At 42.7% G+C, this 27,599-nt stretch overlaps 1 protein-coding gene across 1 annotated transcript; it reads right to left on the bottom strand.

Annotated features, from left to right (window-relative positions):
- Nucleotides 1–215: 215 nt before the first annotated feature.
- Nucleotides 216–24,966, bottom strand: LOC119457655 (serotransferrin-B-like). The gene is given in 10 exon segments (XM_037719291.2): nucleotides 216–2,279; nucleotides 3,189–3,304; nucleotides 7,533–7,672; nucleotides 8,232–8,335; nucleotides 11,541–11,726; nucleotides 11,729–11,870; nucleotides 12,629–12,954; nucleotides 16,500–16,754; nucleotides 19,568–19,834; nucleotides 24,811–24,966. Coding segments are annotated over 10 exon segments (2,397 nt in total). The 5' UTR covers nucleotides 24,866–24,966; the 3' UTR covers nucleotides 216–1,473.
- Between the last annotated feature and the right edge of the window lie 2,633 nt (nucleotides 24,967–27,599).

The following is a 27,599-nucleotide window of genomic DNA, read 5'->3' as shown; positions in this document are numbered from 1 at the left end:
TAACTTCACAACTTTTTTTTTTTTCTGATATCTTTTAGAAATTATTTCTTAAATGTTTGAGCAGACTGTAGCTTTAACAAATGCTGGCTATTTCTACATATTTGCGTTTTTCCATGGTGAAGTAGAGGAGCACTATCAACACATACGAAGTCAAAGAAAAGGTAAGCGCTCATGTTGTTCTTTTCTTCAGCTTTGTATGCGTTGACTGTGCTTCCCCCCTATATCACCATGGAAGCTTACCAACTTGCCCAAATGTCTACCTTGCTTTTGTCATCTGCCTATAGAGCATGATTTACAGCTATGGTCACAGTTCATGTTTTTAGAATGCCAATGTGAACAGTCTAGTCAACACTGGATGCCATGGCCTGTGCTTATCAAAACACTCAGCACAGCAGGCTTTTTAGTTGAAAACACAAGTGACAGTGCTACAATCCATGCATGCAAGAGTGCAGGCAGTTTATTATTATTATTATTTTTTTTCATGTTTCATAACTGATCTTAACTAGTTATGTAACTAGGACACACTACAACTTATTCCGACTTCCCAAAACATGCTGCTGGCCTTGACTATCTACAACATACCACCTTTTTAAAAGCTTTAGTTATGTGAAACATTCAGTATAATCGCCATACACAAAGCAATTTTACACCCACAATCAACATACGTGACAGAATAGGGTGGTGTTGTGCTAAAAGCAAGTGGATGACAAATTTTTCTTTCATGCCATGACAATCCATCATGAATGCACTCGTCAGGGTCCCATGCAAGTCAAATAATGGGGGAAAAAAAAAGGGGGAAAGAGCACTGCAATGTGTTTTTTGGGGAGAGGAAAAGGCAGCAGAAGATGTGCACACCAAGACCACAGAAGGCCTATGTCAGGTATTTAAACATATACCAAGTGCAACATTTGTATAAAAAACAATGTTAAAAAGCCTCAGATGTGATAATGTTGTTGACAGTGCCCTGCAAAGTGCAGCCTTCCTATGAGATTACACTCTATCACCTCATTAACACCTACTCACAAAACAGAATGCTTCCTTCTCCCCATATTTTCTCATGCATACAAGCAGAAAAAAAAAAAAAAAAGCTTATTTCCTGCTTGGCAGTCACAGTATTACAATGGTGAAAAGGTGTACATCATGATTCATACCACTGTGAAAATATCTTACACTTAGAGCTTTCAGCTCCGGCTGATGGATACTTCACTAGCTCATGGCAAGAAGGGCAAACCTTTCAAAAGCAAAGCTCAACACATCAGAATACACATGCTAATTTCCTCCACAGCTATAAAAAGAACATTTGATATTAACCAAGTTTAGAGCTGGTAATTCCTGGTACTTCTCCCCCAGCTCCAAGTTGACACGACTTGGGTCAGGTCGCTTAATTTATATGAAAAATATGAGCACTGTTTGGAGTCTTTCCCATGTAAAAGGCTCAAGGCAGCCTTTCAGCAACAGTGAGATGAAGCACCATTATGCCCAGAATTTCAAAGAAAGGATGCACACCAACATGATTGCTATCGACAACTGAACACCACTTGAGCCTCCAGAGCAGTCCACAAGACGGACTGCTTGAAGAAAGTCACTGCCCAAATATTCTGCATAGTTACGCCTATGTAAAGGCACCGGTTTTAGCTGCTGTGTTGAATCTTGAAAGATCAAGTCTCGATGTGCAGCCTCTGACACAAACATTTTGAACGTGAAATCCTCGCTGTACTTGGAGCCATAGAACTGCTGTGCATAGACAAAAAGGTTGATGTAGGCATCGATCATGCTTTGCGGTTTGTTTGCGCTTGTCACAATGGCATTGGATGCCACTTTCCCTAGGTTACACTGGACATACTTGTCCTGTGGCTGGCGTGAGCCATCACGACAGACCAGCTCAAAGTCACCAGGCATGATGTTGCGTGCCCACCACATGCTGTTGCGACCAGCTGTGTTTTCAAAGACAGTTGTGTGCTTGACAAATGCAATCTGGCCACCGCCCTCAACAAGACAGCGGAAGGCACCTGTATGGCCATAGAAGGGCTCCGAAGCATCCCGGCCGCAGAAATGAGTGCTGGTTCCATGGCAGAGATCACACAGGTTCTTGTAGCTCCGCTCCGAGCCCACAAATTCACGGGAAAGAGCGCCGGGCACACAGCTCTTGGAGAAAAATTCTGAGGCAGAGCGTGCGGAATCACAGCCATAGGACCTCATGCGCTCATTACTGATGAGGAAGCTCAATGGCACCACCCATCCAGCAGCCTGGTTGATGCCAGTGTGGCATGAAGTTTTGCCTGAAATTCAAAAGTCGTTAAGGCATGTTATTTCAGCACTGGAAATCAATTCTCAACAAAAACTGGCCAAGTGAGAGATGCAAATCGGAGTGCCAATTACTGAGGTAGTGTTTTGAGCCTGTTGTAGGCACTAAAGTGCTGATCACAGCAAGTTATCTTAAAGATGAACGTGAAGGGGTACTGGAAATTTTGTGTAGACAGAAATTTATGTAAGTGCATGCCTTTGCAGGAGTCCTAAAAAGAATGTATTGTAGCTTCAAGATGAAGGTGCTACCTCCCATCCCAGCATGTCACTGTGCTCTACACGACACAATGGACAAGAATTGACCCTGACACATTAAAGGAAAGGTGAAAGAGATAAAAAGTAAACAAGCTCAGAACATAGCCTTGTCTGGAATATTGTTGCTATTTGTGAAGTCGTCACTATGTCCTCAAATACAATGAAAAGTGTGCAAATGCATACAAAATACAACAAAAGCATATTTAAATGAAAAGCACAGCTCACCTAATTACAGCTAACTTTTATCCTACACCTAATAGTGCCCAACATTAGCAACAAAGTTTCACAGTAGAGTATCACAAAATGCAGTCTTACGAGACTTTATGTGCTGGTTTAAAATTATGCCTCTTTCAAATGCTAACACACTGTTGCATCCTGTTGGATTCTATCATTCTAAAGCACACCCTTTTCATACAGCTGAAGTTAGAACTCCTCCCTTTTAATGTCAAAAGTTACGTAGACTGCTAAATTTTTTTGTGCATTTCCTTCTGTTATCCCACATGTGTTTCATGCATGAATGCATGAGTGTGTCTAATTACATGTTTCTTGTCAGTTTATTGCACTGTAACTATAATAATTATAGAGAAGGTGAGCTATTGCAGTCTCTAAATTCACAGATTGATGCTCACCTTTGAGGTACAACAGATCAGTCTCCTTGTCCCCTTGGAGTGTCACGGCTACAGCGTAGTAGTATGGCTCATCTAAATTGTACTGCTCGGTGATGATTGGGATGAGGCCAAAGGAACTAGAAGGAATAAAACATCTTAAATTTACCTACTGCAGCATGTCTCATGAATGGTTCCCATTTCACATAAAGTTTGTGCTCAGTTCCAAGGAAAGGGACAGAGTAAAGAGCAATTCTTTGTGCCATGCAACATTGTAAACTGGGTGGTTTCATTTGTACTGTTACTGTGCTGAAGAAATTCAACCCTTGCAATTCTTGTAACTTGTGGAACACTTGGTCCTGTCAAAAAGAGTATGTCTAATTACATGTTTCTTGTCAGTTTATTTGGCGGAGGCTCAGAAAAGAAAACACAGCAGACTAGAGTAGGTCATTTCAGGGTGAAAGTATGTGTAAGTGCAGCACAGCCACAAAGCAGGCAACATTGCGGTGGACCTGCCCACAGAAGACAACAGGTTTGTCTAGAATGTGGTTGAGAGACGTGTGGTGAAGCCGTACAGGGATGAAGCAAGTCATATGCCGACCAGTGGCACTTGGGGAAAATGAATAGCTTTTAAAGCAAACCGCTAGAGAACAGTGTTCATGAAATCATGTGATTTTTTTGAAAATGTTTATCTTCGGCATCCTTCTGATGCTGTCACAGCCATGAAAATGCACAAGATAGGCAAGACAGGCTTCTGCCTACTATGCATAGTGCATCATTTTGAATCATTAGGTCCTAAACTCATTCATTTCAATAGTTACAGTAAAACCTCTTTAATTCGTCCCTTGTTAATTCAGAAAATCGGATAATTCAGACTCGTCCACTAGTCCCGGCAGGTGTATGCATTATGCAATGCAAACAAACTCTCGGTAATTCGGACGTATTTGCACGTACATCAGTTAATTTGGACAGCTCTCGAAGATCGGTGAGTCCGGAGCACCGCAAATGCGCAACGCAAAAGAACAAAAACAGCCCTTGCGTCCAACTGAAACGAAGTGACGAAGTCCGGAGACCGCATTGCTATAGTCATCAGCAGATATCGTGCGTGAATGGCAGCAATGCCAGAGCGCTCTGTGCCTATTTGAGCCTTTAGAGCTTTTATTCTTGTGTTTACCGCTGCGGATAAAAACGCGTGGGGCCACACGCCTTTATAAATGCGTAAGCGCCATCCATGATCACATCGATTGCCACCACAGTTTTGTTCACAGCGGTTGGGGCAAACCATAGTTTTATTTTGAATCGCTGTATGCGTCGGCCGTGTGCCTTCACAACAGCGTAGTCACCATCCATGATCGCGTCGATAGCGGCCACGGAATCATCCGCAGTTGTTGCGGCAAATGGCAGTTTTGTTTTGACTTGGTGCTAAGCTGTCGAGGATGAAGCGCACCGGCTACATCGCAATGGAGAGGTGATCTGTTGGCGACCAGCTCACTGGCGAAAAAATAATCGGGATGTGTGCACCGTAGTGAAAAACGTGTCTTAGCGAAGGAAGTCGCGAGACCATAGCCGCTGCGAGAGCCAATCAGTCGCGAGATGACGAAAATTGTAGCTTCCGCACTGCTTTTGAGCAAAATAAATACAGGATTTGCTCATTCATTCACTTAATAAAAGCGTGTTGACGTTGTAAGCATTTGTTTTTCTTGATACCCTCGATAATTCAACATTCAGTTATTTTGGATATTTTTTTCGGTCCCGTGAAATCCAAATTAACGAGGCTTTACTGTACCACAAGACAAGAACGCTAACATGGGAAGAACAAAGCCTTCACATGCATGTCATAATGGCTTTATATAATTAGCTCAGAGTCAAACATAATTTTTGGAAAAACACACACCTTCACTTCATATGCTCTGCCTAATGTTAAATTGCATTTTAATTGCATTTCCGATAACACTCCTACTGTATCAGGTTGTGAAAAATACCAAGACCATCTGTGCATGCTGTATGTCTAAAATTAATTGTGCAATTTTACCTGGTGGTGTGCATTCTTATTTGTGTGAAACTTACTTTGCTGGCACAAATCCACATTTTGCACATGTACAATCATCAGGGTTCGTACAGGTTTCCAAGGCAAAAATTCAAGGATATTCCAGGACTTGTCACAGGTTTTTCAAGGACTCAAAGCGGCATTTAAAGTAGGATATTTCCTTACTCTAACATTTCCAAAAATGACTAGGTTTATTGCACTTACAATAAATAAATGTATGTCACAATTACAATAAACATATCTAGCCTTGATAACTTCTCGAGATCACAACACAAAATGAATGCTTACAACAGCGGCTGAGATTTCTCCAGTATAGGCCGGGTAAAGTTCACCAAAAATATTCAAAACATTCAGCATTGGGTTAGTGCACTAAAATAAAAAAGAAATAAATGTACATCGCAATGATGTTAATAATGTCTAGCCTTGAATACTTTGCAAGTTCACAATACCAAAAAAAAAAAGTTCACGAAACACAATGAGTGCTCCCAACAGCTACTCTGACTTCTCCAGTATCAACTCGGCAAGTTTAGCATACATTTCCAAACCATTCAATGTAGTCTTGCTACACATCCATTATATTATAACAAATAGATGGATATTGCAATTTTGTAAAACATGTCTTGATCGTTTCTCAAGTCTGCAATATTAAAAGTTTACACAACGAACACTCACAACAGCTGCTCAGGCTTCTGTAGTATTAGCTGGGCTGGTTCATCAAACATTTATAAAACATTCAGCATAGGTAATGTTCGACCCAAAGGCACTGAGCATCAGTGGTAAAGTTGCTCCACTATAGCTCTCTTTAGCTTCACCTCGAGCGCAAGAGTGAAAGTGGAACAAGGCAGACTGACGGGCAAGGAGTGAAACATACGATATGATGAGGAAAGCAGCGTAAACACTGCCAGCCGAGCCAGCACCGAAACGCGGCACGGGTCTCTTGCTCCATTCGTCGTTTGACATGGTGAAGCCTTTTATTTTTTACATGCAGTTCTGCAAAACGGAACCTTGTGTGCTCACGCTGGCGTATTGTTTCTCAAATGGGGAGTTTGTCAGATCGACGCCACAGAAAGGAGGTCGCAATGTCGATATCAGAGTGCATTGTTCACGAAATTCAAGGATTTTCAAGGAAGGAAAAAAATTCCAGGACTTTCAAGGGCCTTGAAAACGCACTTTTCAATTTCAAGGGTTTTCAAGGATTTCAAGAACCTGTACGCACCCTGAATCATGTACATAAACTGTTGCTACTCGGAACACTTTTGTACTTCTTTATATTGTTGCACGCATGCGTGAGTGAGAAGAACGATGACCGGTGAACGTGCTTGCGGTCCTGGGTTGGAAAAGAATAGGAGGACGATGCTGAGTTGATCAACCAGCTGGCCGCTCTTGCGCTCACCCTTCGCGACCTACAATAAATGGCCCTCTTCATCCGTAAGGGTGATAAACGGTCTCGTTCACGCGTAACAATATTTTCACATTTCAACGGTTCTGTTTTTGTCCCATTTTTTAAATGTTATTGTTAGCTTTCTTTGGGTGTTTTCTTTTTCAAGCGTTTTGTTCAATAAATTTCAGTTGTTAGATAGTGCTCATCCTGTGTCTTCTACCTCTGTGTCTTGAGTTGTTTTCGCATTGACCAATAAGTATTAAGGTAAAAGTTATCACTCCGCCAAAGCGAAGGGCGAAATGGCCGCTCAGTGCCAGTTCAGCATATCTCAAAAAAGCATGCGATGTCAGCGGACAAAAAAAACTGTCGGCGCCAGGAAATGACGTAAAACTTTATTCCGTGGGTGTCATGCAGTGCATCCACAGCTTGAGGACACACTTGAGGACTTTTGTGTGGGAGCTTTGTGCACAATTGCTAATGTTTGAGTGCTGTTGTGAAAATAAACACATTTTGGTAATTGTGTTTTGTTTTGTTTTCTTTTCTTCTTTCTTTTTTTTCACTTCAAGGTAAGGGTTCCACTCGACCTATATTCCAATTGATACGGTAGGTGTGCATTAGATTTGGGTGCACACTGTTTCTACTAGGAACCCATAAAAACTGGATGCGTGTTAGAATCACGTAGATATGGCCAAATGAAGCAAGTGTGTGCATAGAGGTTTCTTCTACCTCTTTTTTCAATTTGACTCGGGGAATTATTCTATAAATTTTGTTGGTCCCATCAAGGTAGAATTAAGGAAGTTGGCTGTATATGCCTTTTTGCCTCACAATGTACCATAACAACAAAATATATTTAGCTCAGTGCAATTAACATTGTGACAACACAACCTGCACTAAACTTACAATGAAAGACCAGATTTACACCAGAGAAGAAAATGCTTACTGTCCAGCTCGGTATATGTCGCCAGCCTCAAGAACAACAAGGTCTGCAAGGCCATCTCGTATCATGTGCATGCAACCCAGGTGGCTATGGCTGCGTACACAGTTAAGGTCTGGCTTCAGCATCTGAGACTTGAAGGCTGTCTGCAAGGAATAATGATAAAAAGGTCAATACAGAGGGGAGCACCGCACATACTGTGCTGTAGCCAATACAGATAGACAAATACGTACATGCAAACAAACTACAATAGCTTCAAATGTACTATACCACTCCAGATTCAATCCACAACAGCTTTAAACCACTTTCTGCATCTGGGCTGTGCAGTGACATGACATTAACAAAATTCTGTCTTAGCCCTTGTGTACTCACAGATAACAATAACCACCAAAAATACTATTTCAATATTTTAGGACAAGACTTCTCCCCTACGTCCCTCAATTCAAAATTTAAGAAGAGATACTTCTTTCTTTTTTTCACCAATAGTTCTCTGTACACTTTGCACTCATCCTGTCCTGTTTCCTTGTTCATCTTTCCTAAGGTAGCTGGTAATATTCAATGATGTTGAGTTACCGCACACTTAAAATGAACTAAGAAAACAAAGACTTGCTTGTGCCCTGTGGAAGAAGGCAGACTGCACAAAATGCAATTAATGCAAACAAAATTCAATAGTTACAGGCACTGGAAAGGAGGCAATCAGCTAACCTTCATGCGATGGCATTTCTCCACCTCCTTTTCTGAAACCACACAAAGCACAGCAGGAGGGACAGGGCACTTGCGCAGCTTTGTGAAGGACTCCACGTGCCTTCCTGCATGAATAATTTAAGAGATGGCATCACAAATAGCAAGGTGGAAAAATTTGCAAACATGATACCAGGTTCTTTAACCCTTTGAGGGTTGAATTTTCTGATAGCAGATTTAAAATTTGCAAACTGACCTATTCTGAAAAATTTACAATTTTTTTGAGTGACCATAAAGTGACAAAAAATATTTTCCGTAGATAAACATGCATTGTTTATCCATGAATACAGATGGGCTTCCATAATACTTATAAACCCAATAAAAAGTACATACACTGAAATAGATATATTCTGATTCGACACTTGTATAATGGTCTGCATTGGAGGAATCACTACTCGACTCCCTTTCAGCAGAGCAACCAGCGCGTGCGCCCACAGTGTAATCGAACCGTGTATGTGAGCGCACTAGAGAAAACTCTATGACTGTGCGCCTGTCAGAAAAACAAAACGAGTCAGAAACTTGCAGTAATCTTTTGTTCTGTTGCTGCCAACAAGGGGCAATCAGTTTTCGCAAGCTGAGCCTCGAGAAATGAAATGCAGACATGGCAGCATCGATTGTATATGGTGGCATCATATGTATATACAGTCGAATCTCAATAATTCGAACTCGAAGGGGCCCGAAAATTTGTTCGAATTAAAAGAAGTTCAAATTAAAAGAAGGACTTATTTTGACGTATTTGTGCACCATAGCGCTACGTACGAACGGTGCGAGTCGTGAAATATGGCGGCGTGCAAGCACATAGCGAGCAAGGGCCACGAAACTGCCCACGCCGGCCAACGCTCGCATCCCGATAGCGCCTCTTCCTCTTCACAAGCACGATCTCTCTCTCTCTCGCATCCCGATAACGGCAGTGAACAAAACTTCAGGGAGCGGGCGGCGCTGGCACGGCAACGCGTGCGCGCGGAGACCCTCGAAGGTGAGGGAGGAGGGCAGCAGGGAAGCGCATTTGGCCTCGGCAACCCCGTCTCTTCGGTGGCTCCCCTCGCCCTCCCTCTCAACTCCCTTGTAGCTTCCTCACCTTCGACTGTCTCCGTGCGCGCCCGCCGCCGTGCCGGCGCAGCTTAGCCCGCTCCCCGAAGTTTAGTTTTCTGCCGTTGAAGTGAGCGTTGGCCGGCGTGGGCAGTTTCGTTGGCTGGACTACGGCTCCACGTTGCTTCCCTCTGCGCCACAGCCGCAGCGTTGGCTGAGACGTCGGCACGTACACGCGTGTTCCGGCGCGACACAGAAACAGCGACCTTGCCATTTGAGAGAGTGAAATTTTCGCCGCGGTATTTTTTTTCTTTCTTTTTTATTTCTCTGCGCGGCATTGAGGGGTCTCTCCTAAGCTTTTGCTTTATGGTGGTGTCGGAGCAATGCCGGTCGGAGGCGCCGCCACGTGATTTGGCGTGCTGCTGAGAGCATTGACGGTGCGTGGTTATGTTCGAATTAACTGTCGCAAATGCTTTCACGTTCGAATTACCGAGCGTTTTCGCCCATTGGAATACACATAACTTTGACGGGACCACAGCATCAGTTCGAATTAACCGGAAGTTCGAATTAAGCGTGTTCAAATTAACGAGATTCGACTGTACCAGCGCCCACCTGTGAACAGATGTTATCGCATCCCTGTGAGCAATAAACAGGCGAGCATTTAGCAGTTTATCCTTTTAGAGATTAGAAATCAGACAGATATCAGTTTTTAGGAGCAGAGCACAAAGAATGAAAACAGCCCGCAAGACGAAACTAAATCTACCCACCGCACGCCCTCGCACGCGTGGACGGTCGCTGAAATGCCAGCATATAGAAGCCATGAAATGAAAACCACGAGACTAAGGAGCAAATAAAAAATTACTTGTATCTACACAGGGTGGAAGCACTTGATGGGAAACAAAGAGTTGAAAAATTGGCAGGTTTTTCAAACATTCAGACAGCGCCGTAAACATACAGCATCGATCATTTGGGACTTGTTCACGGCAGCATATATTTATGGCACTGACCATCAAAGGGTTAAAAAAAAAAGATAGAAAAATGAAGAAAGAAAAAGGGGAAAAGAAAGAAGAGAAGGAGAGAGAGGCTGTTTTCCAATCAATAACGAAATTGACATGCAGGGGATATCAAATGGGATGCTTCCGTATTACCATATAAACCGGAATATAAGTCGAGATAATTTCATGAAAAAAAAAAAAAAAAACTAAAGTCACACTGTCTCATATAGCGGTCTTTAGGTGAATGTGAGTCGTCGTATGGCAGCCTGTGGCATGCATTTGTTTGTTCCTGCATCCAATCTGTTTCGACTTTTCTGTTCCAATCAATGTCGCGTCTGATTTGTTTAGTATTTTTATTTTTTTCGCCCATTGAAGGATGAGCAGCGGCATGACGAGGCAGTTCTCATCTGCATTTAAGATAAAAGTTGTTGACTTCGCTAAAGCGAACGGCAACATAAGTAGCTGAGCGCCAGTTTGGCGTTTCGGAAAAAATCAGGCGGTATTGGAGAACGCAGAAAGGAAAGCTGCTGAAGTGCAACTGTGCAAAACGTCATTTCGCAGGTGTAGTGCGGCTCATCCGCAGCTTGAGGACACAGTCGTGGACTTTGTGCGGGAACTCCTGAGAACATTGCTGCTACTTCCTACGAATGAGACTACAGCTCTGACGCTGGGTGAGCGGTGCCATTTCATAAATTTTGGTTGGTTTCTTTTTTTTTTCCCTTAACATAGGGGGTCGACCTATATTCCCACTCGACCTATATTCCGGTTTATACGGTATTTGCCGGTATTTCATTTACACACAGCACAAAGAAGCACCTATGCTTTGGCTCAGGAACAAGGATAAGTTTTGTTTTAGCTACATGCAGGTATTTGAGATTACAACCAAATGCAGCATAAAAAACAGAACTTACACAAAAATTCTAAATCACAAGTTAAAATATCGTGGGGCTATGATAGGATCCATAGTAGAGGGCTTTGGATTAATTCTGGTCACCTGGGGCTCTTTAACCTGAACCCAAAGCACCAGTACACAACCACTCTTAATTTCCACACCCATCGTAATGTAGCTGCCACAGCTGGGAATTGAAACCACAATCTAGAGCTCAGTGGCAGAATGCCTAGCCACTACAATGGGCCACTGAATAAAGTGTCTTACAGTTCTTCCTGTCACCAATGTATGGAAAAGAACTCTAAATGACAACAAGCAGGAGATCCCTCATCTGCTCCGATCCCAAGCTCCTTTCCTTACCAAGGTAACCAGTGAAGGTCTGTTCATAGCCATTGAGTGGCACCAGCTCTGTTGTCAAGTCTTGCAGCAGTAGATTAGTAGCATTGCCATAGCGGCTCCCACTGGCAAATAGGTAGAACTTGGAAAGCTCTGTCATGTTGACAATGAATGGGCGATCAGTCGTAAGCGGGCCATTCCAGGAGGGGTCGGCTGCCCAGCTGCCCAGCTCTGGTTGAAACCTCGACTCCAGTCAGGGGTAGGGCTTATATTGTAGCCGCCACTGTCCGAATGGCTCTGGTAGAACCATGGGAGCTGCCCCATTGGCGGCTTGCCAAAGGTTTGCACTGCCAGCTGTGACAGAAAACATTTATTTACTTATTTGTTTATGCATTGTATACTGCTAGCCTCTAATGGAGGCTGTGGCAGGACAGGCAATGACATGTCTTCACTTAGGTGCTAACACTACTAACATGTTACTGAACAGAAATAAAAAATTAGAAGCACTCAACAATAACATAGTAGACCCTAGTTAAACTTGTTGAAGGCTTTTTGTCTACGTCCCCATCATCATCTTGATGTAAATAAAAATTTGTCTGTCTGTTAATATGTGACTGCTATGGGGTTATCAAAAGCTTCTGATTATTATGCATAAGCAGTGGAGCTACGTGAATTAATACGTATTATAATAATTGAAGTCTATGTGCACAATAGTAGAATTTCCATACAATTTTTTTTATTTTTTTCTTCTTTCTTTTTGCTGGTGGTGCTGATTAGTATCCCGGATGATGCAGAAGACTGGGGCTTGCAGAGTCATTAAATTTCTACATATGAAGGGCTATAGTGACCAGCAAGTTCATGATGAAATGAAGACTGTCTATGGTGATGATTGTCCATCGTATGTCACTATTGTGAGGTGGAAAATAAATTTTCAAACTGGTCACATGTCTCTCCCTGACAAGCTCAGCGTTGGATGACCCTCTTTCACTAATGATGAGGCAACAGTGCAAAAGAAACAGGAATATGCTACATAATTTACCATAACACTGACTTCATAAATTATAGTTACAATATATGAAGAAATTATTATATGGAAGACGTTGCAATCCCACCTTAAGGAACTCTTGGTACTGCACACGAACTCGAGGCAGTGTGTCTGAAGTTGTGACAACCACATTTGGTGGTACCCTGCCCCAGTTACAGGTGTGGTATTGGTCCGGCAGGGCTGTCTCACCACTTGGACAAAGAAGTCGGAACCGATTTGGAGGCGGCTGACCAAGGAACATTTCATCCAGTGTAGTGTGCTTCACAAAGGCTACTTCCCCCTTTTCCATGAGGCAGTGCAGTGCGCCCTGGTAGCCAGCAAATGGGTCACTGCCCGAGCATCGCTCACCTGGGTGCCCCATGCACAATTCGCACATCTTCGGTGGGTTGTCACCTGCACATCCAAGAATTCACAGTATGGAATCCTTTTACAAGATATGTTTGAAACACTGTCGCTCATGACACCATCCTGGAAACAAGAATTACAGAAGAAAACCAGTAACTAGTGCTCAAAAATGGTGCGATCGAACAGATAATTTATTTCTTGTGCCTTCTACTATGACTCATATACTACTGGTACAAGTGCAATATCGGACCTGAATGAAATACAGTTAAACCTGGATATAACGAAATTGACAAATTCCCGAAAAACTTCGTTATAAAAAGGATTTCGTTATATGCAGGTTCGGCACGAAAATTCGAAAGAGAAACGCTAACCATATTTACTCGATTCTAACGCTCCCTCATTTGTAATGGGCACCCATTTTCCATGACCAAAAGAGAGGGAAAAAAATTCTTTACAGTACCGCGCACCTCATGCTTTCATACAGAAATACAACTATTGCTCAAGATTTACTCCCAATACACTAAAGTTGCGATGAACAAAAAAGTCCAACTTTCGCCCGACAGCGAGGCCAGAAATCGGGTGGAGACACAGCCGACAGCACGCCAAGACATCACATGGAGAAATTTCGCTTGTCGCCTTGAAGTCTGCGGGGCAACGGGCTCGTTACCGCATGACTGCATAACAAGATGACTGCAACCAGTGCGTCTACTTCAATCCGAATTTGCTCTTGCTACTTGATCTCCTCCATGACAGCAAGAAATAAATGTAGGCATGTGCGAATAGTGGATTTTCAGTTCGGAGCGAATTCAAAGCGAATGGTGGTTTGGGACAAATATATTCAAATGAAATATTGAATACATTGCGCAGAGAAGTGACTGCACACTCATATGAATAGGAACTACAGCATATTGGAATTAATGACTTGTTCTGCGGAGGAATGAGACCAAAATTTAGTGCAGTAGAACTCGTTAATTAAATGTCAGATACAAGAGGTTAATGAATAGGAAAGCATGATGCAACATCCTTTGTGAATGTAGGAAGTTAATGAGAAGAACACAAAAGTAAAACAAAGCACAAATTAACAATGCAGACTATTGGGGTGCGATCGTGCAAACAGCTCGGTTTTCCGTTCCTTCGCTTGCCTTCTCGTGATCGGTCAGAAATGTGATTGCGTCAGCGGCCGTCAGAGACAGCGGGGCGGTACCGCAGCTTTCCCACTTTGCGACGTAGCAGTCAAACCGAATGTGCGCAAAGCGAGCTGTTTGCGTGATCACACCCTTGATTAGAGGCAGTGTAAACAGAAGATAGTGGCGTACTGATGCTTTTAATCTAATGAGATGTCTCTGTTACATTTATCAGACGTCTTGATGTTCATACTGTGACTGGAGACTGCAAGTGCACACATGTAATTAGAAACGCATACTAGGCCTCGTTATACTGCCCCCCAGCACTTTTGAAATGCTTCCCTGCACGGCAGCTTCACCCCATAATACCACTGTATTTGCCGCGAAGCTGAATATCCTCCCGAGACCCGAATACAGCTATGGGACATAATCGCTTTTCAAGGCGGTTTTTATTGTTTGCTGTTATGTTATGAAGGTGAAAAACAATTTTAAAAATTTAAGTACCTTGGTTAAATGCGAAAAGCTGTCTCTCCATGTACGTGGAAAAAAAAAAAAAAAAAAAAAAAAAAAAACTATCTCCATGATCTCATGTTTTCTATGGTAATAACTGCATTTCATTGGCTAGTCTTAGAGATAAAGATTGAACTATTTGTACATTTCCATGTTGCTGCCGCGTCCGGTAATTTCGCGCAATCTCAAGTGATTTCGAAGCACACCTCAAGCTTGCTTTTGGCCGTCTGGGACGACACAGAGGTCTGAATCAATTTAGTGTCAGAAATGCTCAATAGAGGCGCGGAATAGCTCAATATTCGATACTCCTACATATTAGGAAATTCGAATATCCTCAATGAGAAATCCAAAATGTAGAAAATATGCACCTGGTTCCTAGTTCCCAACTTTTGTAAGTCAGACCAAGCAAAAGAATTGTGGATTTGTTGGCATCAATACCAGAAATAGTGATGCCCATGCTATGCGGGAAAGCATAGCTTCGCAAGCGTGAAAATGGGTGCACTCCATTTGTGTTTACTCATTGCAATAGGCACCGGATTAGTCTTTCACTGCATTCTCTAGGCTCGCGAGACAATGGTTGTCAGGTCAGGGAGCATGCAGAAGCCTCCTCATCCTTGTACAATAATTGTCATTTGCCTTGTTTGCATTTTCTTTCTTGAAAACTCTGCGCTTGCTACTTTCCTATCAAGAATGAAAAGTCATGCCGATAACGCACATGCCCTTTATGACCTGGAAGTACTGTGCGCACAGTACTCGTACATTCACCACAGTACATTCATCGCGCTGTGCGCCATGAATGGAAATGCGGGCAAGACAGATGACAATTATTGTTGTGGAACAAGATTAGCCCCAAAGGGTGAAAACTTTGTTTACAAGCGAGTTATTCAAAGTTCTGTTATCTCCTAGGGAACCCTACACTCTCTCCAACCCTGCATGTGGAAGCTCCCTTCTCTCCTCCTTCATGGTCGTCCATTCTCCTCCTCTTTACGGGTTGCCATTTTGCATTTATTAGTTAGCGAATAGTGCATGCGGCTCCAGAGTAAATCACGATTTGAGCTTGCAGATTGTGTATCAGGTGATGATATGTCACCCCTACCCGCGGCGCTCTCTCGGTCTGCGTTAAGCGCTTTGCAAACGGTGGAGAGCAAAATAATCGTTTGGATATTTTGCTCCGTCGCGTTTGCTCCATTGCTGTTGCCCATGCGAGGGCTGCGCCGTCTGTGCTGTCATCCTCTGCAGTGTGAATGCTAGCTGCCAAAGTTATCTGATTCACATCACATATCACATGACTGATTGGTCTGCAATCACATCTGTCAAGTGAATCCAGCTTTACCAGCATTGCCGAAGAGGGGGGAACACAGAAGCTGGTTGAAGGTAAGATGTGGACAAGTCGTGCAGTCGTGAATGGAGACTGTTTTTGCGAAGATTTTAAGCGTTATTGTATGCAGTTATTTCCATGCATTTTTTTTTCTTCTTGTGGGCTGTTGTAACTGGGGGTGCGGGTTATATGCGGTGGTAGGTTAAACGAGGAAAAATATGGTAATTATTATTAAACTTGCTTTACAAACATCTCATTATTTTGTACTTGCATGGGCACTTACTGGATCATTCGTCAAAAAAAAAAAAAAAAAAGTGCAGAGTGAGCTCACTGATCACATAACCTGAAATCAGCAGTTGACTGCTAACCAACAAATTGGACATGAACTACATTTATCCACACAACACTTTTAAATAAATAAAAAATAAAATTGCAACTTTGTTGTGCAACCACCAGCCATGAACCTACTCAATACCTAAACACTGTGTTTTTGTGTTTGTTCATTGTTTTTTGCTTATCTTGTCTTCTTTACATATAGGCCAGAACAAGACAGTGAACATAACATACACTGTGGATAGATGAAACTGACCCCGCCGGCTCACAATCTACTTGCCATGCACAACAATAAAGTTTGGGCGAACCTGTAGGGTTGTGCTTATCAATCAAAGAGTTTGGTGCACAGCTTGGGCCAAAGAATGAAGCAGCACTTTTGACAAGGTTGTTGCAGTCAGTTACTTCTAAGATGTTCTCGTGGATCAGTGTCGCCATGGGAACCACCCAGCCGGCCATGTCGCCCACACTGGTAAAGCAGACAGACTTGTTCCTCAGATCATTCAGTGAGCGAATCTCCGACTGGGCGTGAATGACAGCCACTGAGTAGTAGCCAGCGTCTCTATCTGAAAAGCAAACAGTTAAAATGTGTAAGATGTATGCAAAGCAGACAAAATGAGAGCAGTCATTGTGAGATTAAAAAAAAAAAAAAATTAGGTGCAAGTCCAAAAAAAAAATAATAATAATGCAGATACTACAGACTGTGGGAATCGATGCCATGTGAGGCATTTTGCAGGTAGCTGGCTATCCAGCATCATTTGGGGTTCTACAAAGCATTACTAAACAGACAAGCATGTTTAAGGTGAGTACTGTGTGCGTGACGTGAGCATGTGTGTCACAGCAGCAGCAAGATGACAATGGCGACGACAATAGTATGACAGTGGTGGCATGATGACAAATTTTTTTTTTTTCGAGGAAGAAATGTTACAACTTGGCCTGGGATGGTCCCAAAGGCGGTACAATATCACGCAGCATCTACATAGTGCTAGTTGCAACGACAAAAGAACCAAGCAAGATATCGTAGGTCACCAGAGAATGTACACGAACGGAGGTGTGGGGCGGCCCCTTGTGCCTTTGTCTGCCTCCTCTTGGCTTTAGACTGACTTTGTGAGTCATGTTGAGATCGACGATTGGCATCAATCTAAACACGCCGATGACTATCCTTCCGAGCCAAATGGCAGGTTCTGCAAAGTGATCGTTTTTAGCGGTGACATGTGGCAGTCAACGTAGGAGCCGCTGATGAGTAATGCTGCGTCGATGGTGTGCTGTCACAGCTTTTGAATGTAACAGCCAGGGAAAAAAAAAGTAACAAACGAGAAGCTAATACGCGTGTCGGCTTCACGCTGGCCGATCATATAGGATGCACCAGCCGCTGCCGACTTTTCTCCTATTCTAGAAGATGTGGTGGTAGTTAGTAGGCAATTGGGGAGCGAAAAAGTAGAGAGCAGCAGGCCCGCCTCAACCATCGGTGGCAGTCAGGTCAGGCAGCATTCATGGAGAAGGACCCGGCAATAGGTGGGCGCATGGATGGTGATTTGTTTCTTTTCTCCTCTGTTCTGACTTTTTTTTTTTCCTCTTCTGTCCACTGTCCAACGGGAAAGCGCAGTAAGGAGATAAGGGGGACTGGGGGACCTTTTGGCGGGAATAAGCATTCTGTAACTACTTGTTTGGCGCAGCTTCAAATGGTTTCTTTGGTGCTGCGCTTCTTGTTCGTGAGAAATCCGCTTTGAACGTGCATGTGAAATTTCCAGCCTGCGGATTTTCACCTGCTATGGACCTCCACATTTACATGTAAATCACACGTCTTATTTAAGTTATTCCAAGCCTATCTTCTTTAGAGTTAATTTCGAGAGAAAGCACGTTCGTATTGTTAAGGCTGTGTTTCTTTGTTTCAAGAACTCGTCTGCGCTTTTCAATCTTGAAATTGACACGTTAATAGCGCAGCCTAAACTCAATGCCTTATAGTCTTTGCAGCAGCAATCAATGTGCAAGAGTTCACATGCTAGAGCTTATCGAGCAAGCAAAGGAGACTGTGGGTGCATCGTGAATGCATGGAGCACTGATGTATGGCAGGCAGTGCCCGTTATGTCGCACACACAGGATGTACATATATACGTTGGAGTTGTAGGGACACGCATAAGATAATTTGAAGAAAGGCGAATTTCCCCTTGCTCGCGTCAGATTTTTGCTATGCTTATATTGAGGCTAAATAACAAGACAGCGTGCGCATGTGCGATGCATATTTAGTCTTTGTAATGAGAAATTGTGGATCTGTCAAACCCTGCCAAAAAAATCAACATAAGAAAAAGCACCCGGTGCACGTGACTCAGAAAATGAAGAAAGAAAGCCTAGATATGAATACTGGCAAAAGAATGCTGGCTGCGCACAAGCCACACTGATGCCGTCATAGGGAAGTCGCTGGCCTGTGCCTGGGCTGAACGCAGCCACGATGAATTAACTGGCAGCCATGACGTCAGCCAGATGCTGCCTGCCGACTGCCTGCGAATTCAATTCAATTCAATTATGGGGTTTTACGTGCCAAAACCCCGATCTGATTATGAGGCACGCCGTAGTGGGGCACTCAGGAAATTTGGACCACCTAGGGTTCTGTAAATTGCACCTAAATTTAAGTACATGGGTGTTTTCGCATTTCGCCCCCATCGAAATGCGGCCGCCGTGGCCGGGATTCGATCGTGCGACCTCGTGCTCAGCAGCCCAACACCATAGCCACTGAGCAACAACGGCGGGTGCTGACTGCCTGCCGGTGGTTGGCAAACGAGCTGGCCATTTGCAAAATCCAAGACCAGCCCGAACCAGATGGCCAAGATTGGGCACTCTGTTTTTCATCTGGCCATGGGCATTGGCCCGATTTTCCGCCACGCTAATGTTTTTACTTGGGATGATGCCTGTTTTCGTCATAGGGTGTTTCATTAGCATGATGGCAGCGATCAGTTCTGTGAGTGACACAAGGCAGACACACTCTTCCTGAATCATATACTGAACAGCAGAAACAACATAAACAAAAATCCGAGTACTCAATTGTTCAATGGCTTTCTAAACTGGCAGTAGCTGGACCAAGAAGAAAGAAAAATGGGGCACGCTAGTTTGTCAGTGTAGTATGTCAGGGGTAATAATGCTGCACGAGTAGAGACTTCAACCATAACGTCCATGAACAATGAGAGGAAGAGAAAAATCAAGACAGTGACAAGTACTTTTTGGCTGTTGACAACTCTGCTAATGCAAAATACTATAAGAGGATTATTGTGGGAGGCTGTAAAACTTACACCGCAGCTTGTACAGGCATTCTAATGCCTTCCTACAGGATCATGTTTATTGCCAGAAATGCTACTTCATGGAATACTTCCAAGACATCACTTACCTTTGCCATAGCGTTCAGCCAAGATAGGGATAACACTGTGAAAACGCCCAGCCGTGTAGACCTCGCCAGGGTCAAGTTCCACCAGGTTGGCTTGACCATTATCCAGAAAATTCATGCACTGATCCTTGAATGCAGCCCGCTTGCATTTGAGTGTTAGAGAGAATAGGCGGCTTACACGCACTGCTTCAGCAAACTCTGTGCATTTCAGGTGTTCTGCATCACTAACAGTGCACCAGGTGACGTCATGTTGGCCGTGACTGGAAATTGCTGCAACAAACAAAGTGGTTATAGCAAGCTGCAGCTCCAAACAGTGGGTTCCAGAAGCAAATGGAATACAAAAACATTGCATAAAACATCGCCTCTTTCAGTAATTCTGAAGCAAACTGCATACAAAAATGTTGTGTAAAACATGATCTCTTTCAGCACTTCTCGTAATGAAGCAGATTCAAAATGGACTCTGGGCTATTCAAAAAGAAGCAAAATATGAAAGCATTAGTCTCACCATATATTTTTAGCTATGTGCCCATTTGTCCTGCTAACCATGAACCCTTTGCGTCAATTTCTCAAAACACGCAGAGTTACGAAGCAATATACATTCAGTACATAAAGCTACAGGGGCTGGGCAGTAAGACAGAACCCCACCTGCACTTCTAGCACCGCAAATTTTAAACTTACGTATGCAATAGCTAGTAATCATTTCTCATGCCAAGTTTGACAATGAAATGCAAGATGTAAGACTTAACCATATAAGCTTTCGCATGTCTGTCACCCACATGGTAGAAACCACACAACAAAATGTGCAACAAGACTGAATTCAAATGAGAGCAACAGCTGTTATGTCAAGATTCATAGTACAAAGACGAATGGACTGCATTACATACAAGCAACTACCATAACAAAAAGGAAGCTGTCTACAACGAAATCTGCTCATAACCAACCGGGATACAACAAATAATGTCCTATATCATACCAGCAGAACACTTAGGCTGTAGGTATAGCTTATATTAAGTAGAACAATTGGCACACCACATTTATAGCTTACATAAACCTCGATTTAAGACATACCTGGGAATTTGCCACAAACAAAATACACCTACTTTCATTTCTTCCAGTGATACCACCCTGAGGGGATGACACCATAAGCCAAATTGAGAGGTACATGGGGACGTACACACACACTTCTCCCCTTCGTGGGAGAAGTACGCGAGTTGAAATAACCTACGTGGCTTGCCCTCCCAGCTCTCCTACTCACACTAGTGACGGGGCAACAGCAGGGATGCAAGGTTATGAATTCAGTGTTAAGAATTCAGCCCCAATTGTAGATCGTTACAAAATGTTCTCCACACCTCCAAAGCTTTATAAAGCTGTGTAATCAAAGGAAATGTCATCATGTGCCGCACATGTGTAACAAAAAGGAGAAAAATCTGTTACCTGTGCTAGCAACATGGTTTATTCTATACCTCTTTCTTGTGGTGGACAGTATAGAGGATAAACGAAACGCTGTATCAATGACCGGCTAATAGAACACTCAAACAATGTCAAGAAAACGGCACGATGGTTGGCTTGCATGCCACTGCAGTTCGTGTGACTGTGAATCGTTGTTTGCTCAATGCACTGTTGTCAGCAGAAGCGGTGATCAACTAACATCTGAAATAATTGAGGCTGAAATGATCATCGCGACTTGGCTCTCTCTGGGTATGCCAGCACGTCATCTGTGGACTTGATAAAGAGTTCACCTTCCTAGGGGCGTGAATTGCACATGTGCAATGTGACGAGTGTCAGTTATAAACACGAGTAGCCGAAAATAAAGCTTTTAGTTGGAAGTTAGCGCTCGTCTGTTGTCTCTTTTCTTTTGCCCTTGTGTATATCTATGCTGCAATTAACCAATACAGTGGTGTCTGTTCACACACTACAGCGGGTGTACTCACTTTTGTTACAAATGCTGCCTTGAGTCATATTGCCAAAGATGGGAACAGAACATTGCTGAGTACACTAGCATGCTCTACTGAGAGAGGACCAGCCAAGCAGAAGCTTTTCCATAACCTAGAGAGGCCGATGTTACCATGTTGGCCCAAAAACACTAATGTTTCTGTCACATGCAGTTTATTTAATTAATAACTGTAACGTGGATCAACAATATAGTGACAAAGTAGTTCAAAGGGCACAAAAATGAATGCAAGGTTTCTCTAGTTGTCTGATCTGAACATAACGGAGGAAATCTGGGAACCCACGGAAGAACAGGTGAATCATCCTTGCCTCCTCTACCAACGGACCACATCAGATGCAAATGTCAATAAGAATGGCTCAAAATAACTCTGGCTACGATCACAACTTGTATCTGTCTTCAAAATGCAATGTGACCACAAAAGTCAGCAAAGCAGCCCTGGGACCTAAAGATAAAATAAAAATTATGCTAAAACTGGGTGTTCCTAGTTTACTGTCCAACTCCTACATGGCCTTAAGGTAGATTGGCCATATCAGAAATATGTGCCACATTTTATCAACATATTCAAATCCATCACCAAGTCAAGTCATTGAGCAATTACTTACTATTCAACTGTTGTCCGTAATAATACACACACACAAAATAAAATTGGCAACACGGCTAAAAGCATGGAAGAAGGACTTCAATGAATCAATGAAGAAGTGCACTTGAAATAGACATGTTCACGCACACATGAAAAAGGACATACACAGGTGCTGGACTGTAACTAGCAGTCCAGCGTTGCAGCTAGTTGCAGTCCAGTGCCTGTGTATGTCCTTTTTCATGTGTGCTTGAACGTGTCTATTTCAAGTGCACTGTTTCATCAATATAAATGGCTTACCAAATAGCCCATCAGTATCTATTAAGTAAAGTCAGTGTATCCCAAAGTAATGTAGTAAATAACACCAGCAATGATGTGTACATTGGAAGTGCCATTGCTTTTGGTCAAGAGAAAAGGCAGTTCCAAGCTTCTCCATGCACAATGCACTCTGCTACTCATATAATATTGCATTTGAAGAAAATGCAAGCAGTTCTGACATCTTGAAATGTCAGAAATGAGGCATACTTTCAAACAATAGGAAAAAATAACGATTGACAGGTATGTATATATATATATATATATATATATATATATATATATATATATAAGGGCAGAGTTACAGGATCTCATATAGCCAGCATTAGCACAGCATATCACCAGAATTAGTACAACAGTCTCAGTAATAGGAATCACCAGAAATTTAAGAAACCATAAATTTTGGTCAGTGACATAATGTGAAACTTTTCATGATGTTAACATTTCTCCCAAGAAACTTTATGACAGCCTCACTGAAAGGAACCTCAAACGAAACAAATAAGCAGTTAAAACCATAGATTACGGTCATTAAAAGTAGGTGAAACTACAACTTTATTCCATTCCAGCATTCCTCCCAACAAACTTGACAATTCAGGATGCTGTTGGGCATCCTATGTAGGCTCCATATAAATGCCTAAATTGCTATACTTGGTAGGGTCCTGCTGTCAAGTACTAAATCAAGTACGCAACTGTCATGTAAACATGAGTAGAATATGTGACAGCATTGTGTAATAATTTGAACATATAAAAGACATTCTACTCAAGTGGAAGCTGAAGGCCCACACCTTTGGGGGGAGCTTTTTATCGTGCAAGGAAAGTAAAAAGAAGTCCCAGTGTGATATCCATGGGATGTCTTTAAGATATTGAAAACGTATCTCTCCAATCTACAATTGCCTCTAACGCCAGACGCAGATATTGTGATATGATATGGATATCCCATGGTCAAAACATTTTTATTGGGAAGGGCTCAATGCAAGGGCACTCCTTTTGTTTCTGAATGACACAAAATGCTCTACTTCGTCCACCGTGCAGTGTAATGCAGCACAGTAAATCCTTTTCCAATCCCAAATAATTCTGTCTGCTGAAAGTTAGGCTCTAGCCCAATACAAACAGAACAATTTGATTTTTAATTGAGTTTCACTAGGCTTTATACCTGCCCAAAATATTTAAGCTATGCCAACAAAGTTGACTATCTCACAAGACATGTGATTAGAAAACACTCTGCCATTGTGATTTGCTTGATTTAATTACGAATTTATCACAGAAAAAAGTGGCAAAAGAAAGGCAAGATGAGGAAAAAGAAAATTTTTATTTTCTAAAATACTTTGCTCATATTAAGCGATTATGCAGCACAAGTATCTTTACATATAACGTAACATGTTTCAAGCTCATTATCTTCATTAGTGCTTGTACTAAATTTGGCACCTGAAGGTGATACGTACGGCACAGATACTTTGTGGACTCAAAAGCAAATTCTGACCATACTTTAATTACTGGATGTCGTGATATATGAGACACATATATAGAACTCCTAATCCTATATAATACGCTCAGGCAGTCATGTATGCTAGCTATGAGCTTTGTCATCCTTTAATAACGTCAGAAAGAGCTATCTTAGTCCTAAACAGTAATATTTTGGCGGTACCCAGCCCTAACAATTTTTTTAATGCATACATTTCTTTCAAATACCAGCAAATCTCCAGTGAATTAGTCAAGCATGTTTTCTCTTCACCGAAAGAGTACCTTGTGAACTTTATTATCTCCTTCAGCTCTTCAAAAAAAGTCAACCACGCACACTGTGTCTCACAAATAGGTCGCGCAGAAGCAAAACGCTAAAGCCCTAGAAGCGCTAGAATTGCAATACAAATTTGTAACAGCTTTTACCATGATCAGAACGCTTCGATACCACAAGTTGCTGACGCATAGTTATGGTGTTGCGCATTTACCTTTAGGCACATTTTTAACATCTGCAGTGATGACACCAAATACTAATCTAAAGGTACACAGTGTCAAGTGGTGACCGAACTGCTTTGCACGAGCCATAAAATGATCATATTGGCAAAGCGTCACAAAGTGTTTGCTGAATACAATGAATAATGCGAGCTCGGCCCAAGAGGAGACAGCGAACACCGATGGAAAACCTGTTAGATGCAAGTAAATAAGATCGCGCGGTCGTAACAACGTGCACCTATGAGGACAAGAATATTTCATAACAAGGCCACAAGTCTTGCTCAAATAAAGACAGCACAAAACATACAAAACTGGGCAGTCAGTCACTAGACAAATCTGTCAACAGCACAAGGTGTGGTTAGCATGATCGCCAGCTGAGGCGTCAGTAAAGGTGTGCCACGGCTATCGGGCTCTTTTAAGGCGGTCAGGTTATGAAGGAACACGCCGGCTTACCACAGAAGGCAACTAGCAGGAGCAAAGCTGATAGATGCCTCGACAACGGCCACATATCCAACTTTCACGAACTGCTGGTCAAACTTTACGCACGCGCATTCCGCAGAAGCGGTAACAGGTAGGAGCGGCAGCAACGCTTTCAAAAGGCGTGTCGCATCCGGTCGGCAGGTAAGCGTTTAAAATTATACGCGTAAATAAAAGCAGGGCCACTCACATTTACAGTTTTTTATATATACTTACAGTTTAGGATATAAAGTAAAATGTGTTATAATATTTAGGCTGAGCGTCCAAAAGACAACAACCGTTCCCCATGCCGGAAGTCGCTCCAATCGAGGTCGACGCATAGAAGCGTATCGCCGCAGCGCGGCTGTACCCGGTTTGGGTCGAAACCGGATATCACGTGGGGTGAGCGAGGTACTCCCTGCCCCTAGGTAGGCGTGAAAGTAGCTAGGGAATGATTCCTCGGCCATGCCTGCCATGTCCCCAGACCCTGTGTGCCTAGAAGCATCCGCTGGCGCAACACACGCATGCACGTTGCGCGGGAGCGGCCGCATACAAGACGCCGCCGACAAGAATTCGCGGTGAGAACGTCGTCGACCGCATTACCGCCAACCCAAAGGACTGCGACCTCAAGGTACGTCTGCCGAAACTGCAACTTGTGACATAAAGCGGCGATGCACTTTCATTTTTTTTCTAATTTTAGGCCTTGCTCCTTCAGCTGTAGCACGACGTGAGCCCTGCCATTTCACTTTCAAGATACGTAAGCTGCTTCGACACTGAAAATGCCGACGCAATGGTGAGTTGGAAAAACCATCGCTTATTTACGCTGCCAATTCGCGTGCATGCGACCCATACCTTCTTCTTCTCCTTTTTTTTTTTTTTTTTTTTTTTTTTTTTTTTTTTTTTTTTTTTGCGGCATGCGATTGAAGTAGAGACTGCGATCGTGACTTCATGGCCCTCGCATTGCTATCTTCTGCAACACCCAATCGTCGCGAGCTAACATATGTTTTTCAAATTTGTCAGTGCTAGCGCATCTCTTGATGTGAGTGCAAGTTCGTGTCTTTAATGACACGTAAACAATGCGCTGATGTATGCACGCTGCATTGAATGATTTACTGTTTACCTTGGTCATTGATTACATAAAAAAAAAGCTGCAGATATGTCCTTTGTAAAATCTGAATTACTTAAAATGCAATCTTACGAGCACTTGAAAAGAAAAATTACTGGCTGATTAGTTTTCATATTCTACTACACCTGCCCGCTTCACAGCGGCTTACGAGCCAGAAATGTATGCAGCAACAGTTTACATTAAATGTAATATGTTACAAGACGACAGTAAATAATCTTGCACCCAAATTGATCATGAACAGCAGCTGCTACAGGGGCGCAGATATTTGTACCAAATAACCATGTTCTCATAGCTGACAAGCGAGAGGGAAAATTTATTTCGTAGGAATGAAAAGCAGAGGTGAGCCTGAACTAGTATATTCTTGCCTGATACTCTGCTAAGGGGAAGGTGCAAAGGGGAAAAAAAAGTCTTTAAAGGTGTTGAGGAAAAAAAGGATCACATGTGCACAATAATCACATAACGCAGTGGTCTCTCTAAACCTCAAGTATAGTCCTGTGTTCTGCAAATAGTCTAGAACAGCACTCGTAGCTATTTCTTGCTGCAATGCTGTCACGGTAAGCACCCAGAATTTCAGCTTCTGATAATCTTTGCCTTTGTTGCTTGCGAGCACAGAGGGCACCATCTGCTGCTCTCGCAACTAGTAACAGATGTCGCAAAAATGTGCTGCAGAATCTGAGGCATGTGGCAGTATTTACAGTTGAGGGATAAGATTTTGTAACGATTCCTTTTCCAGTACTAATGGCTTTTTGCATTCGTGAGTGGTCAGAGTGACAGCGTGTTGCTCAGGGCCGCGATTTTGTAGCAATGCCTTATGACTTATTCTATAATAGTCTTATCATCCACTGCTCACGGCCGGCTGAGCCCGTTGATAATGCCAGTGGACCGTTGCTCTGACCACTGACAAAGCGCGAAAAGGCATTATTACTGGGAAGGCATCGCTACAAAATACCGGCCCTGACCACACATGAATGCGAAAAGGCCGTGCTATAGAATTGTGGCTCAGTCTGTCAGTATAACCAATGAGATGTGCATAGCATTGAGTGAAGGCAACATGAAGACGAATTCAATAACGCATGCTTGCTTGTCTCTACTTTGATCTTAAATGGGAAGTGAACAACTTCTCATAATTTCTTCATTATTTTTAAAACAAGTTGTATAATGTGCCCTAGTTTATCGCACAATTATGTCCAACATATTTTAGATGCAAGATCTTGTAGTGTTGGGTCTGTGGAAAACAAAACAACGCAGGAAAATCTCAGTGCATTTTATTTAAGCAATGTTTTGACACCTTAAATGGCATGGCCATCTTGTTCATTGCTTTATATTCGTTACCTCTGGTGCAACGCGAGTTGACTTGGAATTAGCATGGACGTAGCATATATATTTTAAATTGTGCCTGGTGCATGACATTGTGAAAAACCTTGAATGTGACCCGCTACAAACAACATACTGGCACCTAGCAAGAACACTCAACCGTCTACCTTCCCACACATTTCCTGAAACAGTTTGCACACATTATTCAAAATTGCCACACCATTCCAATCATAAGTGTTTCAGGATATATACGACACATTTCATTTGTGTCAGCAACGACACTAGTGGAAAACTGACAGTCAATCTGTCTCTAATAAGAATCCGTGTTGCTGATATCTGCACAATA

This window comes from Dermacentor silvarum, chromosome 1 (assembly GCF_013339745.2).
Source record: "Dermacentor silvarum isolate Dsil-2018 chromosome 1, BIME_Dsil_1.4, whole genome shotgun sequence".
Classification (NCBI taxonomy): Eukaryota; Metazoa; Arthropoda; class Arachnida; order Ixodida; family Ixodidae; genus Dermacentor; species Dermacentor silvarum.
Note: the sequence above shows the minus strand (reverse complement) of the source record. Positions and strands in the feature narration are given on the sequence as shown.